The 20,931-nt window shown below is 47.4% G+C and overlaps 1 protein-coding gene across 1 annotated transcript in view; it reads left to right on the top strand.

Moving 5' to 3' along the window:
* The first annotated feature begins 1,481 nt into the window (after window positions 1-1,481).
* Window positions 1,482-20,931, top strand: part of TMEM255A (transmembrane protein 255A) — a 48,286-nt gene continuing 28,836 nt past the window's right edge. Inside the window, exons 1-4 of the mRNA XM_070292052.1 lie at window positions 1,482-1,714; window positions 8,546-8,688; window positions 16,788-16,850; window positions 19,111-19,200. Coding sequence (XP_070148153.1) covers window positions 1,657-1,714; window positions 8,546-8,688; window positions 16,788-16,850; window positions 19,111-19,200 — 354 coding nt within the window. The 5' untranslated portion in view covers window positions 1,482-1,656. The remainder of the gene's footprint in view (window positions 1,715-8,545; window positions 8,689-16,787; window positions 16,851-19,110; window positions 19,201-20,931) is intronic.

Here is a 20,931-nt window from a genome sequence, read left to right as displayed (position 1 = left end):
GAGCTGGAAAGAAACAGGTATTCTTCTTCATCCCATCAACTCTCAGGAGAGTTTTATACTTGATCTGGGTGTGTTTTGAGGGTTCACATGGAGAGAGGGTTGTTAGCAGTCATCAAGGGGAGGTGGTCAGAAGGAGGCCTGGCAAGCAGAGCCTGGGAGCTCTCACTGGGGCAGAATGAATGCCTTCAAACCGTTGATTCACCCACTGCTCTCCCCTCCCTCACCTTCCACCTCCCTTGGCCACCAGGCAGATGTCTCAAGGCACACCAAGGAGACCTCCTCTGTTCTGCCATTTGGGAGACGTTAGAAGCATCCTCTGGGCCAACAACAGAGTGATTCCAGCCCAAGAGCCTGATGGGATCCGGAAGGACAGGTTGGGGGAAGACCTGGTTGTTCTCCAAGAGCAGGGACCTTCCTACTGCATCCCCAGTTTCCCTCAGCAATCCACAGTGGGTCTGTCAGCCATGACTTTCTCACTCTTGGTGAAGCTACTTGTGTTTTCATCCTGTTGCACCTTTCCGGGCTAATGAATTCTTCAGGTTTTCAACGTGCTATACACAATAGCATTTCTCTACTAGCTATCTTAGCAGGAAGAGCACTGACCTGGGAGTCCAACCAATCTAGGTTCACATTCCACCTCTGTCACTGACTAGCTGAGTGAATACAGGAATTTTTCATCTCTTCTCTGAGACTCAGTTTCTCCATCTGTAAAATGGAGCTATTGATACCTCCTTTTCCTGCCTTGCATGACTGCTGTGATAAGAAAATGAGATCGTTGACCTAAAAGAACCTTGAACAAAAGCACAAATTCAGGTGCTGATGCAGAGTCATATTTACTTTTGCTGAATCTACATCTAGCTTTTAGGGGGCTATTGGTTCTAGAATTCTCAGATTTGGTGAATAAGGCTGTGTTCCCTCCCTCCATCTCTACATAATTTTATACACTCTAGTCACATCCCTTCCCAGCCTTTATCTTTCTAGACTGAAGAGTCTGCATTTGTTTAATCTATCTTCATATGGCAACCCCCTCTACCCTCCCCCATCCCCTTGATTATAGAGTGGCCCTTCTCTGGATCATCTCCAGCTCCATTATGTCATTCTGGAAGCACTAAGACCAAACCTGCACAAATGTGCGTGCGTGTGTGTGTGTGTGTGTTCTCAGCTCTGAACCTCTTACTCTGCCCCCTCCCCAATTATAAATCCTAGAACAGGATGCTAGCCCAAGACCCTCTCTCCAAAGTACAGAGAAGGCCACTCGGCCCCAGGCTGTGGCTTCCCCCTCTTTCTCTACGCAGTCCCGGCCCCAAGGGGCTAAAACGGCTCCCTGTCTGGCTTGGGAGGCTGGGAGGTGGATAACTAGGATGGAGGGGGCCGAGGGGGAGGGAGGAGAGGGGTCTTGCGCAAGCGCACGTCGCTGCTCGGACCGCCAATGCTGCTGCCTCCCGGAGCAGAGGGAGGCAGGAGAGGAGGGAGGGAGAAGAGGGGAAGGGAGGGGGAGGAGGCACTTGGGCTGCAGCTTGCAACCGAGGCAGTCTCTTCTCAGCTCTCCGGAGGGACGGGGAGCGGCAGCCGCGGAGTAGGATGCTCTGCGGGGCGCCCTGAGCCGGGGGCGCCTGAAGCAGCTTCGGGGGCCGGGGCCACAGGGCAGCTCTCACCATGCATCAGTCCCTGACTCAGCAGCGGTCCAGCGACATGTCCCTGCCGGATTCCATGGGTAAGTCTAGCCTCCCTGCCTCGGGGCGGCGGCGGCTAGGAGTGAGTACGCTGCCCCCTGGACCGCGAGCGCTCGGGCCGCTCCGGGGAGCCAGGGGGCGGGAAGCGGGGCGAGGGAGGGGGGTCCGCGCGCCCCACCATCGGGGTCGTGGATCCGAGCCCCAGGGGAGCGGCCCGGCGGGGGCGGGGGCGACGCGCGGAGCTGCGACCGCCCAGCTTGCGTCGGAGTATCCCTTACCGGAGTGCGGGTGTGCGCGTGTTTGTGTGCGTGTGCCGACAGACTTGCAGCCGGCGGTAAATCTCAGCTGTCTGGGGGATCAAAACACTTCCCTGCAACCTGCGCCTTCGCTTTCCATTCGACGCTCCCTCTTTGCAAAGTCCCCGTCACTTCTAAGAGCTCACCACTAAAGATAATCAGAAGAAACAGGGTCCTCGCCCCCTCCCAACTCAGTCGAAGCTGCCCTGAAATTCAGAGCTGCAGTGGGGGGAAGCCTGACTTGCACCTCGCTGACGGGGGGGTTTGCGCAACCCTGGGGGATGGGCAGCAGGAGGGGGGTAAGAAGAAACGGGGCGGGGGGCTTGGCAGGAGGGGAATTCCTTAGGAATCTCTCAAGACAGCCCAGCTCGGCTGTCTGCAGCGGCAGGATCAACATTCCTTGAATTTGATTCCTATTTTGTTCCTAGAGCACGGAGTGTGCGTTGATTGTAAAAAAAAAAAGGGGGGGAGGGGGGAGAACGAGTGAAAGCGCAAGAAAGAGGGAGCGCGAACCCGCGCATCTTCTGAAGTCGCGCTTTTCCTCTCCGGGTGGAAGGGAGGGGGAGGGGGGATCCACTAGCCTGATTTTGTTCAACACCTTTCCTCTTGAAAAGTGGGGGACAGCTGCCTCCAGGCATCAACTTGGCTGCTCCTCGAAGCCACTTTTAGGTAGTTACAAACAAACAAAAAACCCCGTCCCCCCTCAGCTGTTAGGCACCTTCCCAAGCCCTATGATTTCACTGGGCGGAGAAATTAATTTGGAGCCCAGGAGAGCGGGAGGGGATCGTCAAGCCACGATTCCACCTAATCTTCCCATTCGCCTCATATACATTTGAACCACATCGAATCCCCGCTTTCCAACATACTTTACATTCTGCAAAATCCCTCTGTCCCGAATTATTGCCATCCACCCTGCACAGGTCTTCTCCAAAGAATTTGCGGGAACATCGAGGGGAGGGGGCAGGGAGAGGGCTGAACTCCCTACGTAAGCTCCCTACTGCCTGCAAAAGACTCCGTCTCAACAGAATTCGTTTACCCGAGGGGCCCCAGAAACCATCTCTTGGATGGTGGAAAGATCCGTATTTTTTAATGGTTTTGCCTATTCAGTACAAGAATTTGCTTTTTAAAAAAAATTATTTTTAAGGGTGTAGTTATTTGCAACGTGGTACAAATAAGGCCAAGGGCTCAGATCCGAATCCAGAACACAGCAGTACCAGACTCTCCCCACTCCCCAGGTCTCTTTAACCGCCCCCACCTCAACGCGCGCGCGTGTGTGCGCGCACGCGAAGCCCCCCTCCCTCCACAAGCTCACACGCACACAGAATGCACTCCTCACCTTGGCCAGCTGTGGCGCCAACGCAGCCCTGGCTCCTCGACGCCGGGCTTGCGTGCAGGCGAGGGCCGAATGGCAGAGTGCGAGGTTTCGGCTGCGCGCATTCCCGCAGCGGCCACAACCACCTGCAAAGCCGGCCGCCCGTGCCAGCCCCTCTGCCAGTGCGGAAGTGGGCAGGTTAGGGACCCCGGGTTAGAGCGTTGCTCTTAGGCACCCTGTTGAGGAACGGGGTTGAAGAGAGTTCTCTCTTGGGCTCTCAGGGGCCCTCAGCCAATCAGGCGTTTCCCGAAACATCTGCGCAACAAGATGAGTGGGCTTCGCCCAGTCCAGACTCGACACTGCGGGAAAAAGAATTACAGATCCCATATGGACGTGCGAGCCAGCTCCACGCAGCCTGCTTCGTAAAGTGCGCAGACCCAAGGCAGAGCAAATTCCCGAGTCGAGTGGTAACCCTGGGTTTCCAGAGTTTCGACAGGGGAGTCTCCCCGGAGTTCCCTGGCATAGGTCCCGCACAGCCCAGGCCTGAATCAGCGTCTGGGCTACTTCGGAGCTGCTCCCACTTACCTCAGCCCTGGCAACGCCACCTTCCCTTACATGGGGGAGGGGAAGTGGAGGTGGGTGGGTTAGTGTTTCAGCCTCCAAGGGCAGCATTTCTGAGGGAATTCCCTCTACACGCAGGACACAACCTCAGCCAAAACAATAAAATAGAAAACACAGACACACACTGCACCAAGGTCCCTGCACTCTACGCTTGCCGGCTGCCTGGGAATGAGCGATTAGTCCGCGACCTGGGCGTAGCAGGCGCTTGGACCGTAATTTGAAATTTGACTCCGGCGCCCCTTCACGCCCCTCCCGGCAACCCCCATCTCCCTTTTGGCAACACCGCCCCCAGGCGCTAAAGCACCTCTACTACAGCAGGGCTCACCTTCCCTTGCAAATAACACATTTGTAATTCACCGGTGGACTTGGAGGTCTCTGATCAAAGTATTGCCCGAAGCGGGGATTTCAGCACCTTTAAGGAAACGTTTGGGAAATTGGCAGAGCGTTGAGGCTCTTGCGTGGGCAGCCACCTGTTTCCACGGATGCTCAACGCTGGACTTCCTGAGACCCACCCTGTATGGTCCAGCTGACCCAGGTAAGCAAATCCTAGTGGGTTCAAAGGTCAGCGCGAAGGATTAGCCAGTCAACAACAACCTAGTACACAGGACAGAATTATGGGCCTCAGTCCTTGCTGCACTCTGATAGAGACTGCATCCCTTGTTGTCAAGGTGGGAATCGGGAACATGTACAAGGTTAAAAAAAAAAAAAGTGAGCAGACACCATCCATCCTACCTTCTGACAGCCCACACCTTGGTTCCTGTCAGATATATAATCCTGGGACTGGTGGATATCTTATGGGTTGTGGACCAGACGCACAATTACAGCATAACTGTAGCAGTTATAATGAATAGACTTACTGAGTGAGGTAGCTAGGAACTCAGGGACATGAAATAATGAGTGATTAGAGGAGAGCAAGCTTGATCAAGGAGAACTTCTTGGAGGAGGTGAATTTTGAGCAGGTCTGAGAGGAAGGGAGGGACCCGGATTCAATGACCGCAGTGCAGGTGGGGGCTCTGACCAGGGAGGAGACTGGGAGGAGGGAGAAGCTGGCTGTATTTGGAAGGGTGGAGATGGCAAATAATTGGGCCCTTCTCAAGAGCAGAGCATCTTGGTTGTCATGAATCTGGGGTGGAGGTGGGGCACTGCAGAGAGGGAGGGCTGCAGTGGTTCTGCAGGGAGGCTGCTGGGGGCGGAGAGGGGCAGGCAATGCCAATGACGGGATTCAGACTCTCCCACTGCTGGTGGTTGCAGGGGTGGTTGCTGTTAAAACAGAAAGATACTGGGCACCACATTGACTGGCTACTGGGAGCCAGTGGAATTGACCCACTGGTTGGGCAGAAGGCTTTTTGTGCTGGGGAGCCCTGAGATGCACCCTATTTAAAAAAAGACAATTCTATGATTGTCCCTCATGTTTATTCACACAACCGCCCCCCCCCCACACACCCCATAGCCTTCTTGATTAGAAAGGAAGGGATTCTGAGATGTGACCTCTTGTTTATTCAACAAGTACTGACTGCTCACCAAGACACTGGTGGGCGCTGTTTTCACATACCTGCGGCTGTACTGAAGTACCTCATGGTGTTTGAGGGTTTTGTTTGGGTTTTTTTTTGATACACTGATTTAAAATCAGAATAAGATGTCCCGGTGTATATGGGAACATCTAAGGCCGGCCCCACATTGTACCCTAAGAAGAACAGAACTCTGCTTCTCGGTTCTTCAATAAAACAATAGCCAGGAAAATGTCCCAAGCAGACACAAAGAGCTGTTTTGGGGAGCCTGGACCACACCATCAGAGAACAGGTGTTTCTTGCTCGAGGAAGATGTGACTTTTCAGTCAAAGTGCCTCTAAAGATAAACGGAAGGGTGATTCTTCACTTTTAAAAAGGATTCACCCTGGGATTCCTTAAAATGGTTAGCTCCCTAAGTTCAGCTAGAGATGATTTCATTCTACACAATTTTAGTCCTTATAGTATAAAACAAGGGGTGACTTGGGGGAGGGTGTGAGGGGCCAGAGGATAGATATTCAACCTAGTGATGGGAGAGTTTTCTTAGGAATTTGATCCAAAGCTAATCCTATCTGGGGGGGCAGGCCCCTGTGGAGCTCCAGGATCTCTGCCTGGGTTTCTCAACTGACTGGATTTTCAATTCAGGTTCTGAAGCAGTAGAAAAAAAAACAAAACAGATTTTCAAATGACACCATGTGGTTTGCTGAGTCACTTTTCTGACCTGACTCCTATGCTTTTAAGAGTTAGAGTGATATTTGCTAAGGAGACCCGAGAGCTGTGAATAAAATCAAAAGCCAGTTGGCTGGGAAGGAGCCAGGTGAGTGATATAGCCCCAAATTTAGAAAGACCAAGACCGTATACACACACTCCCCCACCTCTAGACTCTAGGGTGAAGTGTTTTCCCTGTGAGGTGTTGAGACACTTGCGTGTGTCACAAAGATGCCCTTGTTGTGTCCAGCTGTCTCCTCACTCTCTTTGGCTAGCCTGCGGTCTGGGAGGGCTCAGATGGTGTGGAAATGCAGACAGGGATGGGAGGCCACGTGGCTAAGTTTATGTTGTGTGCTTGCACACTCAGTCGTGTCTGACTCTTTGGGACCCCACCAGACTCCTCTGTCCATGGAATTTTCCAGGTAAGAATACTGGAGTGGGTTGCCATTTCCTTCTGCAGGGGATCTTCCCGACCCAGGGATCGAACCAGAGTCTCTTGTGTCCCCTGCACTGGCAGGCGAATTCTTTACCAGTAAAGTCTATGTTAGAGCCCCTCTGTGGAGCCAACTAGCAGATTCACTGAGAAGCTGTCATCAAATGGATGTGGGGACCCTGGTTTAGAGACTCATTTAAGGTCCCTGCAATCCAGAGGAAGGGTAACACCTTCAGATAAACAGGAGAAATCAATCCTGCTCCCCAACCCCAACCCTTCGCAGTCCAAGCCTCCCTGCTCAGCTCCTCTGGTTACCAGCAGTCAGCTCCCTATTTGCAGCCCAAAGAGCCCTCTCACACGAAGGGCCCTAATAACACAGGTGTCTCCAACTCTCCTGAGGTTTTCCCCTGGAGGCGGGACTCAGCACCCCGCCCCCCCAGGAGCCCCCTTTCCCAACTCACTTTACCTCTCCTCCCAGGTTGCGACATGACGCTTTAGTCTGTGAATGCCTCTAAACACTCAGGCCACTTCTACATTTCGATGTAAAATGGTCTTAGAATAGGCCCATATTAGAAATGACCCTGATGAGTCACGTCCCTCACTTTCGAGGCTGACGTCAAGGGAGAGACCGCTGGCCCCTCCCCCGTCCCTTGGAGCCTTAGGCAAGGACCGCACTAGGGGAGAGGAGATGGATGGTGGGGCTCATCCAGGGTGGCTCTTCTTCCCTCAGGGGAGGAGGCGTCTGCTGGGGGCTGCAGGGCCAGCCACAGCCCCTCCGTCTCAGCATCGCCAGGCCTCCTGGGTCTCACTGGCTTTCTCGTTCCCGCCCCCCACCCCGCTTCCTTCAGCCCCTCTCTCCTCCCTCCCTCCCAGTGGTGCAGTCTGAGCATCAATGGCAGCCGCTTCCCGAGGCTGCAGCGAGGCCTCCCAGAGGCCTCCCAGAATGACGGGGTCCTAGAAACAGTCCCAAGTGGCCTCTTCAGGCCCATAAATAACAGCCAAGCCACCTGGGTGGGCGACCCCGTCATGACACTCCTCTCTAGAGAACTGGACTCTCAGAACTAGTCCCCCAGTTGCTTATTTTTATGAGAACTCCTAGGTGGTACCTCATCACTCCTATTTCCTGTTGAGAACCCCCTCCGAACGAGGAGTGTTGAACAGTGCTCTACTCCTTTAAAAAAAATTAAATTGAAAAACGAGTCACATACCATTTTTCTATCTGACTTCATAAGCCTGTTTAAAAAATATATATATTGGTTTGCGCTATCATGGGCAGGAGAACGGGGCTCTCATCATTCGTGTTTATGTCACTCACATAAGCCGAAACAATGTAAGCTACAATCCTCCCCATCTACCTCCCCTGATACAGATCTTTGGGGACTAATGGCCTCCAAACATTTACTTTATTACACGAATTTGTTTTGTGGCAAATCTTGCCAACACACCATTTTAAAGTTTATACATGAGGTGGCAAATGTCAGAAATAAATGAAAAAAAAAAAAAACCACAAAACAAAACCCAGTACCTGGCTTGGTTCTGGTATTTACACTGAAAATGAAATTTCATATCTCCTGCTTATGAGAAAACCCTTCTTAGTTGCATATTGGCTTTAAAATATTGTCATTTAATATCTTCACAGTACGCTTTTCATTTATCATACACCTTGTAATTTGGCTTAAAAAAACACTCCACTAAGTGTGTATGACACATCTTTTATCAGATGCCAAAAGCACAAAAATGTGTTTTGTTTTTATGTCACTGGTACAGTTCCTTCTGATGTTTATTTTCAAACCGGAAATGTATATATTTTACTGTGAACGTAACCCCTGACGACTGCACAAACCTAAAGCTCCATCTCTTCTCCATCATCCCACTCCCCAGAGATCACCCCAGTTACCAGTTGGAGTACGGAAGGAACACCTTCCTAGCGACATTTTTCTTTAAGTCCATCTCTTCTGCGGCCAAAATGGGCAATTTCAGTTTCTCTGTGCTTTCAGGAGCCTTCAATCGGAGGAAACGAAACTCCATCTATGTCACCGTGACTTTGCTCATTGTGTCCGTGTTAATTCTCACGGTGGGCCTCGCTGCAACCACCAGGACCCAGAATGTGACTGTTGGAGGTTATTACCCGGGAGTTATTGTAAGTATCAGAGGCATAGGTAGGTCTCAGCAGCTTGCCAGCTAGAGACGTTTGGTTCTACTCTGATGGCTTTCAATTCTGTTTGAGTTTCTGTGTTTGCTCAGTTTTCCTCCTTTATATATCTCTGTGTTCATATAGAGAGACAACTCGGGCCTATTTAGAAGAGCACTGGACTAAGAAGAACCCTAGCTCCATGCCTAAGTAGCAGTGTGATCCCGAGCAATCTGCCCTCACTCTTTGGACCTCAGTTTTCTCATCTAGGAGATGTTAGCAGTTAGCAGTGTTAACCTTAGGCTGAGGTTCTTTCCTCTCCGGGCATCTGGTTCCTATACATAACAGAGGTCACCTGACCTTACTTGAACTCTGAGGGCCCTTGCAGCTTGATAGTCTTATGACCCACAGCACACTGATCTCCAAAGTCATCCTGTCGTCCTCTCAGGAAAAATATGTGGAATATCCGCTCCTAAAATATGTATACGTATTCACTTACAAATTATATACATGTTCATAAACCTATTAAAATGGAAGTTCAAAATTAGATAAAAGTGAATGCACTTTTAATTTTTAATATCTTCATACTAACTAAAATTTCAAGGAATGATACACACTTCGTATGAAGTCTCATTAAAGCTAGTGGCTATAAATCCTCATTTCAAGTAACCTACTAGATAATTTTGAATATGTGGGACTTTCTTCTCAGATATGATTGTCATTGGCATCATTGCATTTTGAATGTACTCTCACAGGGTGCCAAAGAGCTTACCCTGAAACTTCCTGTCATTTTCTCACTGTGTTACTTTATTACGGTCATCTTCTTTGTAGTTTATCGACAGGAGTCTTTGCTCACCCCTTGTCCGTTTTGTTGCCACTAGTGAAGACTAGATAAGACTATCCGGGCACACATAATCTGCCCCACCCCCAACCCCCTGCTGCTTTCAAACTGCTCTCCTCCCAAAGGATGGCTGCCTTGTCACCTGATGTTTACTCGGAGGGGGGGCGCCCGTGACAGTCCGTGTGTTGAATAATTGCAATGCGCAATTTCCTATTCTTTCAGATAAACAAAAATTAGGAAACACGAGTTCGAGTAATTTCTTTCCCTACTTGAGTGGATTGTTTTACCCATCCCCAGGCTGCATGCAATCCACTCTGGAAAGCGCTGAATTCTGCATACAAAACCTCACTGGATACTAAATCACCACATCATATATGAAATGAAATATATACCATTTTGTCAATTATACCTCAGTTGAATTGAGGAAAAAGAAAAACAAACAAAAACCTCATTTGGATCTATACATGCTACTACTGACCCCCAAAACTTAACTGAATACCAATTAAATGGCTTCTCAATTGTAACTGCTAGAGGGCGGGAAGGAAGTTAGGATGGGATTTTGTTGTTGTTGTTTTTTACCTTTTAGGTTATCAGAGAGGACAGATGAATTTGTTGTTTTTTTTGTCTCTCTTCTTTTTTACTCTCTTTTTTTTTTTTTTGGAGCGGTGGGGGTTGGAGAGAGAAGCAAAGGAAGGGGAAGGGATTAAAGATGGATGCCTTTGACAAGCCAGCACTGTGAGTGACCAAGCCTGACGCCTGTTGCCTAGGTCACCGATTCCACAGTCAGCCTCCTCAATAGCCCTGGACTCTGGCACCCAGCTGCTGAAGGCCGCCCACCCCACTGGGGGAGTTCCTCCTTGGGCCTACAGAGCTCCCCTCAGCCAAGGGCAGGTGTCCCACAAACAGCATTTGGTGCCCTCTGCTAAGCATGTGACGTGAGAACTCACCCGGTCCACTTCCTGTGGTGAGGCAAGAAAACCAGTCGTCAGCAGAATTGGGTTTTATTTTTAAACACATGAGGGAGGGGGGAATGGAGGGAGGGGGGTAAGATTGCATTTTGGTGGCTTGGGAAAGCAATTTATAGGGTCTGTGTGACTTTGTGGGCTTCAGGTAACTACATTTAGTAAGAGATTTCTGACTGCTGAGCACATGCTCCAGCCAAGATTCAGACTCCCCCTGGGTGAGGGGAAGGTATTTTCCATGTCATTTAAGAGTAGCAGCTGCTATTCATGAACAGTGGCTCTAAACCTTCTCTGTAGAATATCTGCCCGTGGGTGGCTGGGTTGGAATACATTAACAAAGGAAGGAGGGCTCGTGATTGTTATTGGAGTACCTGATGTTCAGCTAGCACTGAAAGTTGAAGCAGTGGCAGAGTATCTGTGTGTGTGTGTCTCACTGAGAGCTGATATGGAAATGTTAATCAGAGAACTGGCCTTATGGCTTAACCTTAAACTTTTCACTTTTATAGTTCCTGTAGATTGTTTCTTGAAAATAGGTTTTAATTATAGAAAGTGAAGGGGGGAGGATTGCAGGTTGAACAGCCGAAAAATCCATTTGAGGTGATAGGTCAGATCATGTTATAACAGATACAGTAATGACTCATGCCTCTGAAAAAATAAATGCCTGAGAATCTAGATTTATTTGTGACCTTGGTGCTTTCACTAATTAGTTTGGTTATTAGAGAGTTATTGTATAGACTCTAAGCCAGTGGTTTCCCTACCTTGGCGTGTATTTTAATAAACACCTGGGGGAAGTCTTAATTCAGGTGGATCGGCAGCCACTTGAAGAACTAAAACACAATAAACTATGCTTAGCAATAAAACCAGAATGAGCCAAATGTGGCATCTTTAGATTTCGCACTATCAAGTTGGCCAGTCTGAATATAAATAACTATTGTATAGATTTGGGGAAAAAAGTGTCAGTTTATTTGGAACTCTGCTATTTTAGGATTCTGGTTAAATGCATATGTGAGGATGTAAAATTTTAAAATAGACCAATTAGGGGGCAATTATACGATGACTTACCATACACTTCATTTAAAAATATTGAGATCTCAGGCATTGAAAAATCTAATCATATTTATTAAACTCTAAGTCACGTGACACTTTTCTGCGGCATCTTTATTTTACCAAATGAGATGCCCTTCGACAATGAGGTGCATTCTGATAACTACTGTACCTGAACCAGAATGTGGTGTCATCATCTTAAGGCATGTGTGCAACAGACATCTTTAAAGATGTGCTCATCTCCACAGGCTGAACTGTATCATTAAAAAAAATTAAAACCAACCCATAAAGACAAACTGGCTTAGGATTTTTACTGTCCTCAAATATTCAAGACATAGTCCATTCTAGAAGAGTTCCAGTGAACTTTCTACCCAGGAGGACTAAAAAAAAATAATAATAATGAAATAAAACGAGAGCCTCGGTTGTATGAAGCTGGAAAAGATGAGGGAGAAAGCCCACTCCTTCTCTATAGCTCTAGCCTTAGATCCAGGAGAACGAGGCCTCCGAATGTGCCTCCCATGCAACCCCCAAGATGGAGTCGGCCACCTGATCAGCGCTAAAAGTCCTTCATGCCAACATCTCCTCCCCTACCCTGCTGTACTGCTAGGGCCCACATCCACCTGGGTTTTCTTTCAGGAAAGAAACCAGGAGTTTCTGTCCTCTTTCCCAGGCAGGGGAAGGGGAGGCTCAGTTAACTGAAAATTATATCAGAGTTCCCATGGGGGAGTAGGAGGCAGAGACAGCAGGGATCATTCAAAACCATCAATAGCCCAGAAACCTTCTCTAAGGCCAATGTGGCTTCAGCTTCACATGTGAATACTCTGGAAATCCAACAAAATTTTGACTAACTGGAATGCTCAGGAAATGCAAGGAGCTCTGAACAGTGGGATTTAATGGTTTTGTAGCCACAAAATAGTTTTGTGGTTTATTGTGAATGAGGCAGAAATTTTTTTTACCTCTTGTTTGAAGCTGTTTCTAAAATATAGGATCATTCTAAGATAAAGTTGCTTGCTTAGTAAGCATGTTTCAAAGATGAGTTTTGAGTCTTGATTTGCTTGATAAGACTAACCCTCCACTAGCTTCCTGTTGCCTCCTCAGCATTGTCATTCAAAGCTCTCTGAAGATGCCCTCAGCCTGGTCTCCCACACCTTTCTTTTCCCAAAATTGTCCATTCACAGTCCCCTGAACATTACTTGGGCTGGGACGTCCTCCCAGTGCTCTCTCTCTCTGTTAATCCAAATGTTCTTTTCTATCCTATCTTAAAGACAGCTGGGACATTTCTTAGCTACTGGGATCCACAGTTGTGTCTACCATCTTTGAACACCCTACTTTAGATTCTTTCTACTCATAATTGTTGGAAAATAGTCACATTCTGTTTTGTGGGATGTTGGGCTATATTCTCATTTAGCTTTGTTTATGCACATCAACAATCCCTTATCTAAACCCTTGGGCCAGCTGTGTTTGCAAATTTATTTATTTTTTTGTATTTTAGAAAGATAATACAGTGCATCTATCATATATTGGGTTGGCTGAAAAGTTCATTCGGGTTTTTCATAAGCCTCAGAAAAACCTGAATGAACTTTTTGGCCAACCCAATATTATCTAACTATCCCAGTGGAGTCTTGAGATATACCCAGTAATCAAGCATCTTCATCTTTCTACAGTAAACTGTGAATTTTTACACTAAATAGAGAAACATTATAAAATAACCTCACAGCAGTTTGAGGTCAGATTTTGCCACCAAGTTAGTTACAAAAAAGCCTTTTGGTTTTAAGAGCTTTGTTGATTTCAGGATTACAGAATGGGATTGTAGACCCATTACCTAATTATAATTCCTTGAGGCTATCTCATTGGTCTTGGTATCGTATCCCACCTCATTTCCTGGCCTCCAAATCACAGGTGTAGTACTGAGCCTGCCGGAATAGCTGTCCAATGAAAACTTATCAAATGATTAATCTTTTTGAGCTTCATCTCCAGGATGGGAGTAAGCATGGGTGCAGTTTAAAAAGAGCCCTGGAATCTGATTTCTAATGATTTGTCTTTTTTCCCCCTACAATTGGAGAGCAGCCAAAACAAAGCAAGCTGGTTATTTGTTCAGGTAGTGGGGAGTCGAGATGGAGGTCCAAAGGTCTGAACATTCCACGATTCGGTGTTCTCGAGGGAGGATCATAGAGCTTACCTCTCTGAGGCCTCTGGGGAGCAAACAGTTGATTAGAGGCCGCTGCCTATTTGCAGGAAATTCTGTTGAATTTTTTCCTCCTTTGCTTTCACTGCCTCAGCTCTTCCTCAAATAGGATCTCTCACTCCCTGCTTGCAGAGAGCATCTTCCCTGAGGGGAGTGGGCAGTGGCAAAGGTCTCTGTTCTGCTCACAGCGGCCGCAAATGCAGCAAAGTGTGACTGGAGGAACACCAGCTGTTAGTCAGGGGATCTGAGGGCTACTCCTGGTTTTGCCTGAACTTGCTGTCAGAGGGGACAAGCCCAGACAATTCTCTAGGCCTCCATTTTGCTGTCTAGCAAATGGGACTCATATCAACATGGAGGGCAAGTGCTTCTTTAAATTCAAATGCTTTTCATATGTAAAGTAGTTTTAGCTGCACTGGCAAGTTAGTGCCATCATCCAGATGAGTAAATTCTTCCAGCCAGAACTCAGGTGATCTTAGTGTCCCACCTGGTGAACTCTGCCTGTCTTTGGCCCCATTTCTCTCCTCCTCTGTGAGATCTGGAAGCGACCGTGTATTTAGCAGCCTCCCTGATGCAGGTCACACTACATACATGCCTTGTCTCATTTCATCCCCACAGCAGCCCTGTGTGGTCGAGATCATTGTGATTCCCATTTAATAGAGGAGGAAACTGAAGCACAGAGTGGTTAAAGAACTAGCCTAAGACCACATAGTTTCTAAGAATAGCAGAGTCAAAGAATAATACAAAATGAATTATTCTCAGCTTCCTGAGCACCTTGTTTCTGTCTCACCTGTGGTCATTCGGTCGCAGACTCTCTCCCTCACTAGGCTATGCATTTGTACAGGGCAGGGACCATGTCACCTTATTTATGTGACAAAAGTACTCAGGGAGGGTTAGAAAATGGAGTGAGTTGGAGTGGAATAGAAATGGAATGGAAGGAAAGGGGAGGGAACTGGGTAAAGCAACTGGCTGCCCTGGGATTTCCAGACAATTCTATGAGGCTTCAGGCCGCCTCTTCCGGTCATTGCCATCAGAGAGTTATTTGAGAGTGTCAGCAGGAGTGTCTTTGCTTTGCTTCCTGTATTAAGGCAAAGGTTGCCATTGGGGATCAGGAGACATTCAGTGAATATCTGTGGAAACTGATGAACCACTCAGTAAAAGGACTTATTTTCCTTGTAAGAAGCTGCCTGTGACTTTCTTTCAATCTCCACAAATGGCCCAGGGTTTCATAAGCACAGACTATTCATGGAATTCTTCCTAAAAAAAATGGAAACTGTGAACATATTGGAAGGGCAGATAAGATAGAATATGAAACTCTTCTGAAATAGAGCAAAGAATGATAGGATTTCCCAGCTCAAATCAGGTTAGAGCTGCTCAAAAGTTAAATGTCTTTTTAAAAAGTGATAATAATCGCTAGAACAATAACTCCTATTTACTGAGTACTTGCTGTGTGCTAGGCCGTGTGCAAAGTTCTTTGACTGTAGCATCCTGGCTAATCCTTAAAAAATCCTGCAAGACGGCCACTTCGATGGTCCTCATTTTCCAGCTAAGGAAACTGAGGTTTAGGGAGGTCAGTCAGTTTGTTTAAGGTTGCAGACACAAGGGAAAGAGCTGGGTTTAGAAGCCAGGCTAGTCTGATGACCAGCTTTTAATCACGATACTTTAAATTTTTTATTTATTTGTTATTTAGCTACGTCTGATCTTAGTTGTGGCATATGGGATATTTTGTGGTAAACAGGCTCTCTAGTCGTGGTGCCCAGGCTTACACAGTATGTAGGATCTTAGTTCCCTGACCAGGGATCAAACCTGTTTTCCCTGCATTGCAAGGTGGTTTCTTAACCACTGGACCACCAGGGATGTCCCGAATCACTATACTTTTATCACAATGGATTTTAATTACATTTCAAACAAGACCAGGTAGGAGACAGGCATAGAGTAACTGTGGAGAGAATGTTCTCTGTAGGGTCTTGGATGGCACAGAATACACCCTTATGCTCTTCAGCTTGCATTTCCCAAGAAGGGCTGCTGGCTGAGTGGCCCTACAGAATGAGCCTTGGAAATTTGTATTCATTCCTTCCCTTCAGTCCCCCTACACTGTCCCACCAGGCTCTTGCCCAGCCTTTGGGTCCTTTAGCTTTCCAAGCCTGGTATAAGGCTTGGGGGGCCTCAGGCTGAGAGAGATACCCCTGTGAGCCAAAGTAAGGCTGCAGATGGAAAGCCTGATCATTAGTGAGGCTCAAGAGAAATGTAACTACACCACTGGACTTTCGTTAAGATTTATTGGTCCATTCCCACCACATTTTACTTCTTCCACTTTCATTCCTGATAACGGCCATCGGTTAGTGATTGTTCCCAGCCGAGACTGGCAGATTCAGTCCACTAATGGCAGAACTGAGAGCAAAGTGGGATTTGCTACTCTGAGCCATCATCCCAGACGCTAAGACAGGGAGATTGTTTCTCAGCGTTTTACACTGCCATTTCTGCTCACCCTTTAATGAATGCTTTCTGTCTATAAATGAAGCAAAGATGGAAGAAGAGGTGAATAAGTGCTCACATAAATTGCAGTGGGTCAACCACAAATACAGGCTTTCAAAAAAATTGTTCTTTTTTTTAAGTCTAGGTTAAGGTGCTTGCTGATTTCTAAAGTACTTCCTGGGTTTGATTAGTGTGGCAGATGCATCAAAAATTGCTATTTCCAACCTTTATTTTGTGATTCGTGCATCAGGGTAGAAGGTCTCTTTTCAAAGAAAAGATAAAAGATCAGAATATAATGTGTGCTTTTCACCGTTCACATGCTAGGTAATGGATATGGAAATTGAAATCAGCAGGCTCTGATAAACTATGGTTGACTTTTACTTTTAGCTTTCGGGCACTTGAGTTTCTTTTTAGGTGTGATTCATATCTACAGGGGCAAATTGGTAAATGGTGGGAGAAATGCTTTTTTAGCTCATACTGTATTTGTGTGCATAACAACTGCACAGGTTTAGCAGGTTATTTTCTGCGATCCTGAATCCTGTCCTGGGGCTGGAATGATTGTGTGTGTGGTCAGGCTGACCACCTATACCCTGTTGCTTTACAGCTTGGCTTTGGATCATTCCTTGGAATCATCGGATCAAACCTTGTGGAGAACAAACGGCAGATGGTAAGTTTTCATGGCTACACAATCTTCATCTGAAAGAGCTCAACATTTCTGTGGATGGGTAGCACACTTCCTAAGGTGGCCCACATTGGACCACGAAAGAAACAGCTACCTTCCTCTAAGCTTCCGGGAAACTTGTTGTAAATCGACCCTGTGCTGTGGGACTTGTTCTCACCTTGCCTGATGCTCCCTCAGTTGCCCAGCTCATCTCCTTAAGTCACAAGGATAGAATAATCTGTATCTTCCCCTTTGCTTTCCCCCTCATCAGCGAATGAGTGCGCCAGCCTAGCCAGTCAGGCCACTGTCCTCACTTGGGGTGCCTTTGCTACTCTGATTCCTGCACTTAGTGGCCACCCTTATCCCTCCCTCTCTGATGTATAGCCTGAGATTTCCATCTAAGGGACTTGAATTAATAGAACAAATACATATAGGGCACAAGAAGACAAAATAAAATTACAAAGTTGGTCTCCGATAGTCCCATGACCCTTGGTTCAAAGGTACCTGTGTGATGAGGTGGAGAGGAAAGATGGGCATATACTGGGAGGTAAAACTCACCAAGTTCTCTGTTCGAATGGGGCCCCACCAGGGCAAGCTGTTGTGTCTTCCTGCTTCAGCCTGAGAAGGCTTCGTAGAGGGCAAGAGAAGAAAGTACAGACTGAATTGCAAGCTTATTGCAGTTTTATAGGCTTGTAAATCAAGAGGCCTGGTGAGTGGTCAGATGGTGGACTGATTAGCCTCCCCAGTACAAGTCTCCATGGCATCTAGACTTTGATAATGGAGTCTATTTAACAGCAAGTTTAATCAGATAACATAATAGCTCCAGGGACAGAGAACTCTCACCATATGTTCTCCCCCAGCAGTGTGGGGAGTCGGCCTCGGGGGAGTTCGCATAGTCCTCTTCTTCCATGTCACCTGGGCTCTCCCACAGCCAGTTGTGTTTGCACTTTGGATTTAAATTATTCAAAATAACAGGGGAGTTCTAATTGTAGAGCTGATCATAGCATAGCTAATAATGCCAATTTCATGACATCGTTCATCCATTATTTACCAATCCTCTGTACTGCTGTGAAGTGAGATTTATGGGACAAGGTTTCTGAACAACTCCCAAAGGAGATCTGTATTTCCTCATAGCCTGTTGAGATGGGAGAACCTTAGGGTGGTCTTGACTTTTATTTCCTCTCTTATCCGTAGAGAGCAGCCTAATGTCATCCTGTTTCTCCCTTTCCTCTCACAAAAGCACCTCAAGGAGTGTTGTTTTGAGGGTCAACAAGGGCAGATGGAGGCTTCCCACAGGGCTCAGATGGTAAAGAATCTGCCTGCAATGCAAGAGACCTGGGTTTGATCCCTGGGTCAGGAAGATCCCCTGGAGGAGGGCATGGCTACCCACTCAGTATTCTTGCCTAGAAAATCCCATGGAGAGAGGAGCCTGGCAGGTTACGGTTCTTGGGGTCACAAAGACTGGGACATGGCTGAGCAACTAACACTTTCACAAGGGTAGATGGTGGGCTCAGGCAATACCTACTCCCGACCCTGGAAACACCTAGAAATGCCTACCTCCTCATTAGATTGTAGTATTACCCTTGTAATGGGAGATACATTATTAGGAAAATTTCTGTTACCTAACACGATCAGAGAATAGGGCAGTTTAGTTCCAGCAATTTTCGTACTTGAATTTTTTCTTATTGACTGCACAGAATTGATCGATTTCAGAGACTTCAACCCTTGTAAAATGTCTTTGACATCTAAGCCATAAGTTGTGTGGTCTCCTTCCTCTGTGATGCAGGGCCATGTCAGGTTGTGTGGGGCCTCAGAGTCATGAGGGGTTGGGCAGGTCACTGTACTAGGAGTTGATGGGCACAGGCTCTTCCATAGCCTGGCCAGTGACCTGGGACACACCATTTCCCCTCTCTGAGCCTCCAACTCCACAGTAAATAAAATAGGGGTTGGACTACATGATATCAAAGGTCTGACACTTTTCTGAGTCTCAGAGTGGAAGAGCAATGCAGCCTGATTCTTCAGCCTCCTCTTCCTTGGGTACTCACTGACTCACGGAGTGAGTTTCTTAGCTTGCCCTGAAAATGTAGGACATGCTCCAGGGGCCCCTTCTCTGCATCCCCTTCCCACTCAAGCTACTGAAAAGGGCCTCCCCGTGGGGTGATGGGCCAGCATTCTGCTTTGCCCGGAGGTCTCTTGGGGATCGCCTCATCCCCGGAAGCAGTGAGAGTGGAAGGCTAACAGACACTTTTGCTTTGTCCCCCAACAGCTGGTGGCTTCTATCGTCTTTATCAGCTTTGGTGTGATTGCGGCCTTTTGCTGTGCCATAGTTGATGGGGTCTTTGCTGCCAGACACATTGTGAGTATTTTTAGTCTGAGGTTAAAGTAAGTGTGCGATACACGGAAGCTTCATCAAGCGGGTGTGTGCTGGGTGTGTGCTGAGGGCTGTAAGGGGTGCGGAAGAAGTAGAAGACAGGATCCCTGTCCCATGGAGGTGACGTCAACATAAGGACCCCACGGAATGCACTACAGCACTGGGGCTGAGCTGGGGGGGGTGAACTCTAGGTGCCAGAGTGGTTTACCTTGGGTCAGGCCAGGCTTCCCAGTGGGGGAGGGGCTGGAGGTCGTTGAGATTTGGAAAAGTCAAAGACAAGGGCATCGGGGCCAGGGAATTGGCACTGGGAGTGAGGAGGCAGGGAGAGAGCCCTGGTAGCTGACCTCCCCTCGCCATCTCCAGCAGCGACAAGAGTGGCCCATGAGGACAGACACATTGTTTTTGGCATGTGGAGTCGAGTTCCCTGACCTGGGCTGGAATCCGCGTGCCCTTGCATTGGGAACACAGAGTATTAATCCCTGCCCCAGACACCCTTTCTAGGATCATTGAACTTTGCTGTCTTCATAGTTGGAGAGGAGTGATGTGATTGGGGTCTGGAGAAAGCCCCAGAACTAAAATTCTCCAGAACAATCCCAGTCCTGGCGTTCAGGCACCAAGTGCTTCCAATTCTGGAGAAGCTAAGCCTCGAGGAAGGCCTGAAACCCAAATCTGTGCTTCTTTTCAGGGAAGCCTGGGATTCGGGTCCTTCCCATGGGCCCCGCTAGAGGAACCCCCACCCCTCACTCTGTGCTTTCTTAATCTGGCCTCCATTGGGCTCAATAGACACAATGCCCACAACCATGAACTTTTATAGGGTCCCAGAAAAATAGAATTTATTTTCAAATCAGAGGAAAAATGATGACCTTTTAGGCAAAAAACAACAACAACAACAACAACAAAACACACAACTTTTCACATGTAATAGAAATTTGTCTTTATACCAACACAGTCATAACATATAATTAAAATAAATGAAACATCCAATTCAATATTTTGAATGGAGGAAGGAGTCTGAAAAAGGCAAAAGTCCCAGGGAGGTCATAGCGTGGCCCTGATCTGGCCCACAGATCCCAAGCAAGAGTAAGCTAAGCTGCTTACTAAGCCCCCACAACCCACTCAGACACTTATTTTTATCCCCAACTGAACCAACAGTGAAAATGAAAACATAAAGCAATTAAAAATCCATAAATAAAAAAGAAAATGAAAACATCCTATGAACTAGTTGGAACTGTATATTTTCTAAAACAAGTGAATTAGGGAAAAATTGAATCATAGAATATTCTGTCGATCAGTGATATTTTATTCCGTTTCAGTCTTTGGCTAACAGTGCAGGTTAGCCTGAGGGAGAGTCCTGGGTATGGATGGATCTGGGCAAGGGTGATTTGAAACATTGTTTCAATCCCAGCTTGTTCTTAGACTCTCCTCACAAACCTGAGTCAGTCCCTCACTTGCCAAGCTTAGTGGAATTCACATAGTCAGTGTTGGCATGTAAGGAGATCATTTCTGGGCAGGGGGAAAAGTATGGGGTGGGAGAGAAAGGTTTTCTGCCCAATTCTCTTTTGGGGCCAAGAATAGATTGGTTCCTATATCAGATCCACCCCTTATTATTTTAGCTGAGAGCAGCCATCTTTTTCTTTTTGAAAAGGCAAATGACACAACAGGAACTTGTGACATCCACTCTCCTACCACCCTAACCACCCTAAAATAGCGATTCTA

This window comes from Ovis canadensis, chromosome X (genome assembly GCF_042477335.2).
Source record: "Ovis canadensis isolate MfBH-ARS-UI-01 breed Bighorn chromosome X, ARS-UI_OviCan_v2, whole genome shotgun sequence".
In the NCBI taxonomy this organism is placed as follows: Eukaryota; Metazoa; Chordata; class Mammalia; order Artiodactyla; family Bovidae; genus Ovis; species Ovis canadensis.
Note: the sequence above shows the minus strand (reverse complement) of the source record. Positions and strands in the feature narration are given on the sequence as shown.